We start from the raw sequence: 14,012 nt of genomic DNA on the forward strand, positions 1-14,012 counted from the left end.
CCACAGCTGTTTTAGGTGTTTTTCCTCTTTTAGCTTTGATGGAAATTTTTCCTCTGAATCAGCCGTTTAATGTAGTCTTAAGAACCTCCTTTTCTTCATTTCAAAGCGATTACTTTTTCAAATTGCTTTCCAAATCGTAATGATTGAAACTTTCAGAACTCCAGCTGGCTTAAGTTTTAATGATAAGCCAAGATCCAACTGTTTTAAGCCATAATTCTTTTTCAGAACCGTTTATGATATTTGCATATCATTGTTTGCTGTTTCAGGAGAAATAACTAACTCGCAATGATATTAAAAACTATTCACGCATAAGACTATACATCAGCAAGTTTTAAAAATATTTGTGAGTTGTTTGTTTCAACGAAAAATTGAAACGAAATTTTGCTTACGTTCCAAGTTTCTGTTTTCGTGTTACTTAACCTGACCATATTTTGTTCTTATTCATCACGGAGCTGTTTTTTGTGGTCTTCAACAAAATTGAAAAGTCTAAAACTTGTTTGTTTACTTTCCATGTTCATGATTTAAAGATCATTTCTACAAACTGACCAGCCTATGGTAATCTTTGCCTAACAAATGTAGTTCCAAATCTTCAATACTTTTAAAGCGTCTCTAAATTCACTTTTCCTGGCTGCGTAAATCCACGGATTAACTACTGCATTCGAAAAGACGAAGAAGAGCGCCCAAGTTCCCCAAGACTCGAATGATTTTTTCTGTTCACAAGACATATTATTTCCCGAGACCAGTTCAGCGATGGAGAAGGCCAGAGCTGGCAGGGCTGTCAAATAAAACACACCGATCACTATCGCAATCGTCAAGGAGGCCTTTTTGTTCTGGATTCGGTTTGCTGGTGAAGGGGACCCACTCTGCTGATCAATAGCTCTTGACTGTCGGGACGCTTCTTTGAAAATGCAAACGTAGCAGTATGAAATGACTATTCCCGGGAGAAAAATTAATGTAGATATTGCCATCAACCAGTAAGAATCTTCGTTAATAATCAAACGTAGGCAAGCGATACTGCTTGAAATAACCCATACGCTCGTTACCGCATACTGAAGCCGTTTTATGGTTGCGATAACGTTATACCGCAAAGGCAAAATAACTCCAACGTACCTTTCCAAACTAACTGTACACAAGTTATATGTTGATATACCAACAGACAGAACATAAACGCAGTCCACAGCTACACTTAGGAGGTGTTCTTCGTCGGCGATTGATAACAAAGATCTTGTAATCCAAAGTGGAAGTGCAACGATTCCGACAAATAAATCACCGACTGCTAAGGAAGCAATGCAGTAATATGTGACAGTATGAAGTGATGGCTTCTTATATATTGCTATGAGTATTAATACGTTTGTTGTAGAAGCGATAATGGCGATCAACAGGCCGAGAGTCGTGGTTAACACAATGTTCCACTTTGATGTAGGGAGCGTTAGACATACTTCGTCGACCATGCTGTATCACCAGGAAACATACATGTTTGTCCGTCAATTATATGTGCAAATGATTAAAATACAAATGAACTAATATAAAAACATCGAAGTGTGGGTTTCTTGCGATCAGCAATTTGCGGTGGCCCATAAGTGTCACGGCAAAACTTCCGCAAAACACGGCGGAAGTGAGAGGCCACGGCGGAAGTGAAATGCTACGGCGGATGTAACCTGATAACTATTTCATTACAGGCCATTATATGTTTTGAAAACTATGGCGGAATCTGTGGAAGTTAATCTAGAAGATGAGTACTTTGAGTTACCAGAGGACGACGAAGAAGGCCTAATACGCTATTATTTCTTCGGGGGCTTCGAGTGCGAAGAGATTCGTTTGTTTTTACTGAAAAATCACGATATCCAAATGAGCCTAAGTACCTCAAAACGGCGAATTAAAAGCTATGGTTTGAAAAGAAAACGGCCGGATTACAACATCGATGATGCGAGGGCATCTATCGAAAGTATTATCGACGGCCATGGATGTTTACTTGGATACAGGTCAGTATGGCACGCGCTGCAGCTGAGAGGAACTAGAGTGCTGCGCATCGTTGTACAAGAACTGTTTAGAGAAATGGATCCTGAAAGCTCGGAGTTAAGAAAGGGGCGTCGCCTTAGAAGGAGAATTTATCTCAACCCTGGTCCAAATTGTGCGTGGCATTGTGATGGCTACGGTAAACTGAAACCTTTCGGTTTCCCAATCCATGGGTGCATCGACGGCTGGAATAGGAAGATAATGTGGTTGTATATAACTCGATCCAATAACCAACCGAACAATGTGGCAGCCTATTATCTTGATGCCGTAGAAGGGTATGGAGGGTGTCCAGTTGATCTGGTCACAGATCTGGGCACTGAAAATGGGATCATGGGGGGTATCCAGTCTTTCTTTCGAGATGATCCTGACAGTCACAGATATGTGCCATCTCCCCGAAATCAACGAATAGAAGGCTGGTGGGGATTCTTCGACTAATCTCATTCTAATTGGTGGGTAAACTTTTTTTAAAGATATGGTCGAGGCAAGACTAGCTGATATTACCTCCGAACTTGAAATGGAGTGTCTGTGGTTTTGTTTTTATGAATTACTTCAGAAAATTTTAGACAAAATAAGAGTACACCGGAACATCCATCGCCGTTCGAGGTTCTCGACATGACACCGTGAAGGGAAGACCTGACTCACTTCACTACCTTCCTGAGCTTCATGGGGCTACTGACCAGCTCCTGCTACCCATAAGTGAAGCTGAAAGCCATTATGCCCGTTCTCATCTCATTGAAAGCCACTCAAGCAATATTTATCAAGATTACTTCAAGTATGTTTATGATGTTTGTGGTCTTCAAAACCTAATGACTGGAGGGAAGCGTTGGAGCTTTTATTATGGCATTCCTCTGCAATTTGCCTGCAATGTGAGCACCTGGCTTACAGTTTCCATTAGAAATAAAAGACTTCTCTGGGCTCTGGTTGTTGATAGATTTAAAAGTTAAAGTCAAAGTTGTACTTAATTAGTTCTAAATCTCTAGTCGCTGCATCTTTGATGAGAGTTTTTTTCTGCAGAAACTGCCTCTATAAGAAGTATAAGGCTTCTCAGGATTGGCACCCCTGAAAGGTGTTGTATGTTAGCATTCTTCATAACAGTTGTTTGAGATGATTTGTTAAAAAAAGATATAGTTTGCAAATGACGACTAGCAAAACAGACATCAACCCAAATTATCTGTGCTCTACGAAGTACATCATTAGTCATTAAACATGTTAAAATAAACAGTTTATTAACATGTGGAGTTTAACATGACATGGGATGGTACGTGTGCTCGGTACCCACAAGAAAATAGTACTTAGATCCTAAATAGAGATAACAACTTCTTCATCATCGCAGTCTTCGTCTTTTCTTTCGGCTACCTCTTTTCTTTTTGCTAAACTTTCCCTTATTTGCATTTGCTTTTGATGACTTGTACTCAATGAAGGACTTTACATCTACACGGCCAAACAAGCCTTTAGACAAGTCCGTCTTAGGCTGCAAAATGCCTACAAATGAGAACATATGAAAGTATTTTAGACAATAATGCACCTGTATATAAAAAGTATAAACACTGAAATGAAATAACTACATCCCAGTCCCAGACTTAAATGAACACTTTGCTATCAAATTAGGGGAAGAGCAAAGGGAATTGAAACATTTTCGAAACAATTTTGCACCCTCAGACAAAGCATCCTCTACTAGATATGTATTGTTTACCGATCAAAGAAAACCCTCTCGAATGTGAAGCACAAAAAGTAGATATAATCAGAAAAAAAGCCCTTTCCAGCTTCGAGAAATTATGTTTTAATTTCCTTGGTAAAATAATAATGACAGACAAGGAACTATGGGATGCATTGTTCCAGAGTAGAGCACTACCCATTAGCCCTATCTAGCTTGTCATATAACTAAGTTCAGCATGAATGATAATGAAAGCCAACAAAGGTTTGAACAGTGCAATACTGTTGCTTCAAATCTGTGACTAGGGTATCTCACAACCAGATCTAAATCTTATTATCTCTGTAAAAGCAAAGTGCCAAAAAACTTCCATCTATGAATGACTTCACTTTGCATCATCTTGTGTAAAATTATTCCATTGAAACAAGATCATGATGTAACTTGATATTTGATTTAGATTTATGAAAGTGGATTTTTGGTAGGCTTGTGACATTATTCTGCATGCTGGAGTACGTTTGGGACTGTAAACAGATGCATATTTTGTAGACTAGACACTAAAGTAATAATTTATTATTATCACCGTTAGATGCAGTAGGGATAATAGATTTTAAAATCATTGTCTAGGTTCTAATAATTTGTAAAAAGGACAAAACAGCAGCCCCACTTTGGGGTCCACGTGATCTTGGATTCTGCCCCTAACAATGATCATCACTCTAGACAACTGTGTGACATCATCACTGCAGGACTGGATGCTATCATGCCCGCAGTGAAATCTAAGGTTCATCTTAATGACCCTCCGTGGATTACTCCTGAATTTAAGACTCTAATCGCCAAGCGTCAGCAAGCTTTTATGTCAGGGGATTTAGCCAGCTTCCGTCGCCTCCGAAATATTAGGGACCTTAAGCATCGATGACTTTGGGTGTCACGGACGTTCGATCGTTTGCAGGAGGGGGAACCTGGGAACGACGTTGTCGCCAACAGAGTTTGTGACATGACTGCGTTAAGCAAAACAATTACGCTAATTTACAGACGTTGTCGGTCGACCGTGAAAATGTAAACACATCCTTGGCGTGCTCTCGATCTTGACGATGTCCAGTTTAAAGGAAGCTCGAGAAATGTTTTCTCTAGCATGGAGTCATCACTTTATTTCCGAAGAAGAATTTTTGTTATTGTATGACGCTAGTTTCTCCAAAAATCCATCATTTCCTCACGCCGACTAGGATCGTTTTGATCTATATTCTATGGACGAAGCAGAGTGTTTTCAGGAGTTTCGAGTAAGAAAAATGGACATTGTTAGACTTGCTGATGCCCTTGGATTACCTGCGAGTCTGTGCTGCCACCAACGAACTAAGGCCAACCGCATAGAGGGACTGTTGCTAAAAAGATTTGCATACCCATGTCGTTTGGGTGACATGATCCACAGATTTGGACGAAATTAATTGCTAATAACAGGACAGACAAATAAAAAACTAATATCAATTTGCTTTTTATGTACTTACAAGTTTTTAAAAATAACATGATAACTGTGGGGACTCTCGTTGTCTAATCACTTAATCTTCTGTACCAAAATAAAAATAAGGGCTTGTGTTAAATAAATGCTCATTACACTGTATGGCAAAGTTCATAGAGTTTTTAATCAAAATCTTGTTTCAAAGTAATGTGCCCAGTTTTATATTATAGCAAGTCATGTAAATTTTAAAGTTCTATACATGGCATTAATTTCTCATCAGTAATATACCTTTTGAGGATAAGTTATTACAATGTATATGCTGGTGTGAATAAATTGTGTCATCAACAAATTATCTGAAATGTAATACAGAAAGCAAGAAGACATCACAAGCAAGAGGACATCACAAGCAATAAAAAATATGTTAAGCATAAAAAATATGTAAGCAGTCAATTTCATCACACTAACAGACTCCAACTGAAGTAGATGGTGATTCTTTTGATCAATGAAGTTAATATGTACCGGTCTGTTGCTTTGGTTGGGGCCGATACAATCATAGTTTAAAAAAAATGTTTTAAAAGAGTAGCTCAAAAGATATCCAACAATATTACAAAAAATAAAGGCATGAAATATATGTTTCATGGTATAATATTGTAAATCTGCAAATAAGTGGTGTCCAGGGTACTTATTCAAATTTTGAGTTAAAACAGTAGGGTGCTTATTCAAGAGGGATCCTTTTCAGTTCACTTTAAACATGTTCACAAGCTGAATTGAAAGCAAGTATTAATGTTCAAATCTGGGCCAGGGAAGGGGGCAGGGTGCTTATTTCAAATTTTCGTGGATAGGAGAGTGCTCTTCTTTTTTCAATTTTTCTTTTCTAATATTGGCATAAGCATTTTATACTGCTGTTGTTGCTGTTGAGCCATGTAGGTTTGCATTTGTAGCAACTGCTGCTGTTGTTGTTACTGGAACTGTTGTTGTTGTTGTTGTTGTTGCTGCTGCTGCTGTTGTAACAGCAGTTGCATCAGGCTGTTATGCTGCTAGTCAAGCAATTGCTGCCTCTCAGTCTCTTTCTCCAACTGCACAGATCTTATTTCTATATCTCTCTCTTTTAGCCTGTTCTCTTCAGTTGCCTGCTCCCTCAAATAGGCCACCATTGCAGTTCCATTGGATTGCCTCTTTTGGCCTTGTTTTGATTTTCACCATCCCCATCTGAAAGTGACTATTTCTTTGTTTCACTCAATGAGTCCATGGCTTTGAGCCTGATATCCTTAGCTTGCTCTTGTTCTTTCTGTTATTTCTCTCTTGTGTTTTCATCCTCCTCGTCTCTTGACTGATCACAGGCCTCAGCTCTCTCTATGATTTCTTTGAGTAGTCTGTCCAGCTTGGTTGGCTCGGGACTGATGCCACTGGCTTTTAACTATTGTGAAGTCTTTTATTTTTTAATTTTTCCACCAGGACCATATAATGATCTCTTACAGACCTCTTGTTAACTTTAAACTCTGCTCTTTTGTTGAGAATGTTGGCAATTTTCTCCCATGCCTGTGCTCTGCCCACAGTCTTCTCTTTAGCCCTGTATGGCTCAGCCTGCAAGACTTCATGGCACAGGAGAATGTCTTTCTGTTCACTCCATTCCATTTTACCACTGTTTTAAACAATGCAAGAAATTTCAGCCTTTAAAAGATAACTTATACAAGTATCCAGTTAGCTTACATGAACATCATGCCCAGTTGATCTGATATGATTAAAAAATGCAGTGTTAAACTTCTCTGTAGCATATGTAAATCTAAGTCCCCCCAATTATACATTACTTCCAGTTTTCGAGCGTACACCCTATTTATATTTATATTTTTCATTCCCAAGCTGAAAATCCTTCGTTTCCCAGCGATTTTAGGCTAATTTAAATGTTCTATACAGAGGATAGTAGTACGTCAGTAAAGTAATTAAAATGAATTCTACCAGTCAGCCAACAAATGGCTGACTGGTAGACAGAATTCAAGACAGTTGCAAACTGTCTTGAATTCTCCCAACCAACCTCGTGTTTAGATGAGGCTATATAAACACGGAAAAAGTGCTCTATTACTTAAGCTTAAATAACATGCTTTACGTGTAAGAGTAAGTTTAATAGCTGCAACACACATTTTATTTTCAAACCAGTTTGGGCGGTATCACGGCTACCTATATTCTTTAATTTCCGTCAATCTCAGATAGTCCTTTAAGAAAGATTGCTAGAGAAAAAAGTGTGTACATTCGTATAGCTAGATGTCGCACTTTGAGCCGGGCCAGACAAAAAAGATAAACAAAATAGGAACTGCCGACTGCTTGTTGCACAAAACTAACGGACGACTTTTGATATTTATCTGCTGTAGCGAATTTAACTTTAACCTAAGGTTAAGAATTTTTTTCTCAAAGTACGCATTACGCTAAGCTACTTGTAAGACTTCAGAGATTTTCGTCCAAAACAAAATTAAGCTGCATGACAACTAACCTCGAGGATCTGCTTCGACCAGCGTAATTTCCTCCTTCACCGGGAACTTGCAAGCTTGACATGACTACAAGTACAACAGCCGAGAAAATTTAATGTGGTTATCGGAGTGAATGACATCAAATCATCTTCGAAGTACGGCAATTTTAATCTCAAATCCACCTGTATTTCTACGTCTTCTCCAGGACGTCAAACTAAGTGATCCTGCGTTGTCGACGTGACCTTTCATCACGGACGGACGGTGTATCCATAGCAACGGCTAACGACAGCTGAAAAATCACTTCCGGCGAACGTCCGTGACACCCAAAGTCATCGATGCTTAAGGTCCCTAATGTTAACCGGGAGCGAAAAACTCTTCGTGAGAGGCCTTTTGCTTCTAAAGTTGAACACCTAAAGAACACCAAGCCCTCCCAATGGTGGGGGGAGGTCAAGCGTATCGCTGGGATGACCCCTGCGTCAGGTTCTGACAGTCTGCGTTCGCTACTCCACGTTGAGGGACTGGATCACCATCTTCCAGACCGTGATGTCGCAAACGCTATCAATTCTGCCTTCCTGGACCAAATGAATTCTTTCTCGCCACTCGATGCTACTCCACCCTTCGCAGCGAACTTGGTAGTGGTAACCATTTCTGAGCTCGATGTTTTGACCGCAATCAGAAAGTTGAACCCCCGCAAGGCTACGGGTCTCGATGGGATACCTAGTTGGGTGTTTAGGGAATATGCTGACTTTATAGCTCAGCCAGTGACTTCCATCCTTAATTGTAGCTTTGCTGAGCAACAACTCCCCCCATCTTGGAAGCTGGCGGATGTGGTACCCATTCCTAAACAGAAACCTGTCGAAGTCATCAAGAAGCACTTACGACCTATTTCCCTCACACCAATAATTTCCAAATTAGCTGAAGACTTCGTGGTATCTGCGTTCATCGGTCCAACTGTGTTGAAAATCATCGATCCCGACCAGTTTGGAGCCTTACCGAAATTCTCCACGGCCCTAGCTCTGACGTCCATGCTCCATCACTGGACGCGCGCAACTGATGGCACGGGATCTGGAGTCAGGGTAGTCCTGTTTGACTACCGCAAAGCTTTTGACTACATTGACCATCAACTGCTCACTCATAAAATTTACAGTCTTGATATCCCTCGGGGTGTAGCACGTTGGGTAGTGGACTTCTTAGTGCATCGCTACCAACGCGTAAAATTATCTGCTGATTGTTTCTCTGAGTGGGGGCCCGCACCAGCTGGTGTACCTCAGGGGACAAAATTGGGGCCATGGCTCTTCTTGCTAATGATAAACGATCTAAGAATTCCCCAGGTTCAAACTTGGAAGTACGTTGATGACACGACGGCGGCAGAGATCGTCCCGCGTAACGCATTTGGTGACGCCCAAACCGTTGTTAAAGTGGTGGAGGATTGGTCCAAAGCACAGAAGATGCAGCTTAACGCTGACAAATGCAAAGTTATGGTCATCGACTACAAAAGGCAGAAACACCATTTCACTCCCCTCTTGGTTGATGGCAAAGAATTAGAGACGGTAGAGTCGGCTAGGATCCTAGGCGTGACTATTTCGTGTGACCTTAAGTGGAACAACCACATCAATGATGTTATAAAAAGAGCAAACAAACGATTATACTTTTTAGTCCTCCTAAAGAGAGCCCGCGTTCCAGCGGATGACATAATTAATTTTTATTGTACAACTATACGTCCTGTTCTGGAATACTGCGCACAAATATTCCACCATGCGTTACCTGCGTATCTTAGTGATGACATTGAAAGGGTCCAAAGACGCGCATTATCCATCATTTCACCAGAACTGTCATACCATGACTCTTTAGAAAGGCACGGTTTAGCTTCGCTCTATGACAGACGCATGAAATTATGTACGGATCTGTTTTTGTCTGTCTCAAATCCATCTCACAAATTAAATAATTTGCTGCCAGATAGGCATCTTTCAGCTTACAATACTAGACACCGGCGCGTTTTTAACATGCCGCGCTTTCGCACTGATCTTTTAAATCTTCATTTATCCCGGCTATGTGCGCGTGTGCTAACCTAGATTTTTAGCTATTGCACTGCGGTATACTAGTTATAGTTGTTATATTAGTAATTTTAATTAGGTCTTAGCATTTTTGTAGTTTGGTTGTCTTATATAGTCTTATATAATCAAAGATTGTGAAAAGCACGCAATTCAGCCTATGGCTGCAATGTATTTTATTTGGTAATAAACTATCTATCTATCTATCTATCTATCTATCTATCTATCTATCTATCTATCATCTCATATAACTGGTATCCCTCCATCTATGAAAATGGGCAGGTACCACTCTTTTTGCCTCCAGTCCATCTTCAAGTTATTTCTATTCAGTTCATGTGAAGACCGTGTGAAGCCGGGTTAAAACAGAAAATTTTTATAAGACAAATACATTTGATCATATAGGTGGCACAACAATTATTAGTCAACAGTAAAAAGTTAAGTGTGCGAGCAATGACCTTGAACTGCAGAGATATGCACAGAAATATATAGATGTGCACAGTGCAAAGAGAGAGATTGGGGACCACATGCTGTTGCAATAATTGCCACATTTTGTCTGTCTACAAGAGCAATTTCTTCGTATATGACAACTTTTATTTGTCACATAAAAGCTAACATGTCGGCTTCTAAGCAAATATATTATATCTGTCACATAAAATTTGATCAATTTTCCTCTTCCACAAGAGGAAATGAAAATTTTCAAATAAAAACCGTCACAAAATACTGCTCGTGTAAACTGGCTTTAAGGGGCACATCTTCCAACAACGACAAGTAAATATTGCCCTGACCTACCCCGGATTGGCGGGAAAATAAAACACTGTTTTTAAGTGCAACTTTTTTTTCTGTTATTTGATATAGTTGTTATCGCAAAAGGTGTACTATAAAGTAGCGACTCCTAATGGACATGGGAAAGATTAAAGTAAAAGAACCGCTGTACTTGTATTTAACGTAATGAATTCGTGTCAGCACACAATATAACATCAAGGACACTTGTAGAAAGTTGGGTCACCCTCGGCGTAAAAACCTGACGAAGTTTTCTTTGTTTCATGAGGTATTGTTTTGCTGTACGCTATTGTTTACAATGTTTTGTTGTCTTTGTTTTACGTCACTCGTGAACTTCACAGGTTTTTACACCGCGAGGATGAGCTAGAAAGTTGATCCGAAGTTTACTACAATTTGTGAGCATATCTAGGAATCAAATATATGCAATAGTTTTTTACTGACTTCTTTTGTGCTTCAGCAAGCGGTTATTTTCATTCGTTATCTATGCTTTGATGCCATTTAGTTTGTTTATTATAATAATTGAGAAACTGAGGAAACGGCTGGCGAATGCCCTTGTATGTGATCTGCAGTGCATCAACTCCCGGGATCAACCCTGTCTGAAACGTTTCCTGGAATTACTTTAATGACCGATGGAAGCATAAACGTACCCTTTCCACAGAGATGACAGTATTTGGCATCTTCAGAGAGAAGTTCTTGGTCACAACTTGGACAAAACATGATGAATCGGGGTAAGGGAACCACAGAAAAATTGTACAAGTCGTGTCGATTTAGAGCACGAGTCACCCACGTTCTGAGATAATAGTGAGTTGCGGGAGTTTTGCCGTGACACTTATGGGCCACCGTAGCAATTGCATGTTATCTTGAAAACAAAAATTTGTGGTGGTGAGGTGGTTTTAGAGTCCTAACAACACGGAAAATATTTACTTAACCCTTAGCATACTTAAGGCTGGTTTTCACTCGCGACGGAGTCGTAGTCGGAGTCGTAATCAGAAGCGTGGAGCGATACGATCCAGTTAAAATCAAACCGACGGAGTCGGAAGCAGAACACCGATTCTGCCTATGACTCCGTCGCTTACGATCTCGTGAAAACGTACGTTTCTGTCGTGTTGTTGTCTTCCAATCTACCAAGCCTCCGTTACACGCAAAGACAACAACACGACGGAAACTTACATCGGACTCACAGAGAATGACTTCAAAACAAGATACAGAAACCACACCGCATCATTCCGCCACGCTAAACACAGAAACTCCACCGAACTCAGCAAACACATCTGGACCCTCAAAGACAACAACATCGATCACTTTATTTCCTGGCGCATTCTCTCATCGCACTCACCGTATAACAGCTCAACTAAAAGATGTAACCTCTGCCTCAAAGAAAAATTCCTAATCATCTGCCGGCCCGAACTATCAACACTAAACAAACGTAATGAACTCGTGTCTTCATGCCGCCACAGAAGCAAAGCCCTCCTACGCAACAACTAAACTGTCAATTTCGCGCTGCATAAATTAGACTAGTCAGATCATGCAAATTATATTGTATATAAGCAATGGTAAAGTTTATTCTCATTAAATCCCCTGATGAGTGGGCGACCACGAAACAGGCTTGTCGGGATGAACTTGTAGTTTACTTGTCTTTTTCCTCCCACAATATATACTTCGCTCTACTTCTATGTATTGAGCACTGTTCTACGAAAATCAAGTCACACTTTATAATTATAATTATATAATTTACCAATTTACATCGCGTGTATTTACATGTGCTGATCAATAGCGCTTATTACATGTTGTTGTTATGGTTGAGATCGGACGTCAGCATTTTATCAGGCGCCTCTGGCAGCCGCTTCAGTCCATGTAGCGATCTCACCTTCCCACCCATCCCACCACAGGGAAGGACATCCATAGACCGATATATCGCTCAGGGAAAACAACAATTCGTGGATATGATATAATCTTATTGATGGACTAGGGCTGTTAGAACAAAGGTCTTGCAATAATCGCCGATAAATCGTTCCGACTAAAATTGTCTTTAAGTTGCGATTAATGTGATAAAAGGCGCTTATCGCTTGCATTTCTTTTGTAGCAGTACTGTATACGCCTGGATAAACCTAAATTCAAAGGTATTTCTACTCAGCAACTGGTTGGTTAATGAAGGTTTCATGGACAGATATGGTGAAGCCGACATTAACAGTACAAATGTCTTGGGGTTTTCTCTATTTCAGTTATACCAAATAAACGTTTACATTTTCTAAGGCATAATGCTTTCCTTAAACCTTGTAATATGTTGTGCCAAGTATATTCTAAAAATCTTCGATTTCGTGACACTGTTTACTAAAATTCGTCACTTTTAGTTTCCTTGATTCTTCTTTCTACGCCACTATACAGATGATCGCTGCGGAGTATGCTGAAACTCAATTGTCTTTAGTTTTTGAAAGACGAGTAATTTTTAAAAGACCAGGTGCAGATCACGAAAGATCTTTCTGCAAGGAAAAGTTCAGATTTAAAGTAAGCGTCGGTGGTACCGCTGTGAAATCTGATTTTAAAATGTTCACCATCTTTTGTAGTGTCGTTGCAAGACCTGAAAAAGGTATATTTTTAGATCTACTTAGAATACTTGGTTGTTACATACGTTAAAATGCTCTCTCTTTAAAGAAAATTTTTTACCCTCTAGGTTTTCATGATGGGTCGATCCCACCGATTAAGATACTTCTTCAAGGAAAAGTTGTGTTTTTTAATCACACGCCTTCTTAAACAATAGTGAGATGTTTATCGTCTTCTGCTGTCTTCTGTAGAGTCACAACAAGAACTGAAAACATAATATGTCAGAGGAAAAGGACAGAACTCAAATGTGTATCGAATGTGAATGTCGCACTTATAAGATCGGCTTCGAAATAAAAAATAAGAGGTACCGGGATTAATTCAAAATCAGACTTCTATTGTTACTTACCATTCCTTGCTCAATCGCTGATACCCATCAAATGATGGCTTCGCCTCCTATTTTATGTGGGGCACACCCACAAAAAGTTGCAAATTAATTTCTAAGACTAATGTCTTAAAATGAAAAATCGGCCACTAGAGTCCAAAATCAGGAAGATACGGTTTAAGACAATATATGGCTATCGATATTGTACAATCATGTTTGTGGCAATGGAAAGAACTAGGGGTTGTATGATGATTCTAGAAAGTATTGTACTGGATGTTGCAGAAGATATGTTTTATTTGCTTAGGGTTAATGATTAAACTATGCCTCTATTGATTTTGGCCATTAATTGTTCATTATTTTCTTATCTCATTGGACTTTTTTTGTGTGAGACTTTTGTTTAATTTAACAAGCCATTCAGAGTTATAGGATATTCCGCCATTCCACCGTTCCATCATTCTGTCGAATAAAGTCACCCTGTTAAAGTTTAATTTGGGCCTCGCTTGCTCAGCACATTTAGCGCCTTTTTTGGGCATTAATCGCTGATTTATATGGTAAAATGCTCTCACTTCGAGTGACTAAAATTTTTTTTCGAAGTTTCTACGATATGTAGATCAAACCTATTTAGATATTTTTGCAAGGAAAAGTTCCGTTTTCAATAACGTGCCGGAGACAACAAAGT

At 39.6% G+C, this 14,012-nt stretch overlaps 1 protein-coding gene, 1 long non-coding RNA gene and 1 pseudogene across 2 annotated transcripts; 1 reads left to right on the top strand and 2 right to left on the bottom strand.

Moving 5' to 3' along the window:
• Positions 1-159: 159 nt before the first annotated feature.
• Positions 160-1,451, bottom strand: LOC111336645 (melanocortin receptor 4-like). The gene has a single exon (XM_022942770.2). The coding sequence runs from the start codon at positions 1,449-1,451 to the stop codon at positions 567-569; it is 885 nt and encodes a 294-aa protein (XP_022798505.1). The 3' UTR covers positions 160-566.
• A 130-nt stretch (positions 1,452-1,581) lies between these two features.
• Positions 1,582-3,555, top strand: LOC148741503 (uncharacterized; annotated as a pseudogene).
• Positions 3,556-5,283: 1,728 nt separating this feature from the next.
• On the bottom strand, positions 5,284-7,944 carry LOC148741504 (uncharacterized). Its single transcript, XR_015994132.1, has 2 exons — positions 7,603-7,944; positions 5,284-6,759 (listed from the first exon to the last, which is right to left on the bottom strand). It is a non-coding gene; the product is annotated as an uncharacterized LOC148741504 (long non-coding RNA).
• Between the last annotated feature and the right edge of the window lie 6,068 nt (positions 7,945-14,012).

Source organism: Stylophora pistillata, chromosome 1, assembly GCF_964205215.1.
Source record: "Stylophora pistillata chromosome 1, jaStyPist1.2, whole genome shotgun sequence".
Taxonomy (NCBI): domain Eukaryota; kingdom Metazoa; phylum Cnidaria; class Anthozoa; order Scleractinia; family Pocilloporidae; genus Stylophora; species Stylophora pistillata.

What these genes read in the sequence shown, in the direction of transcription:
- LOC111336645 (XM_022942770.2), bottom strand. Translation starts at nt 1,451, where the DNA reads ATGGTCGACGAAGTATGTCTAACGCTCCCTACATCAAAGTGGAACATT.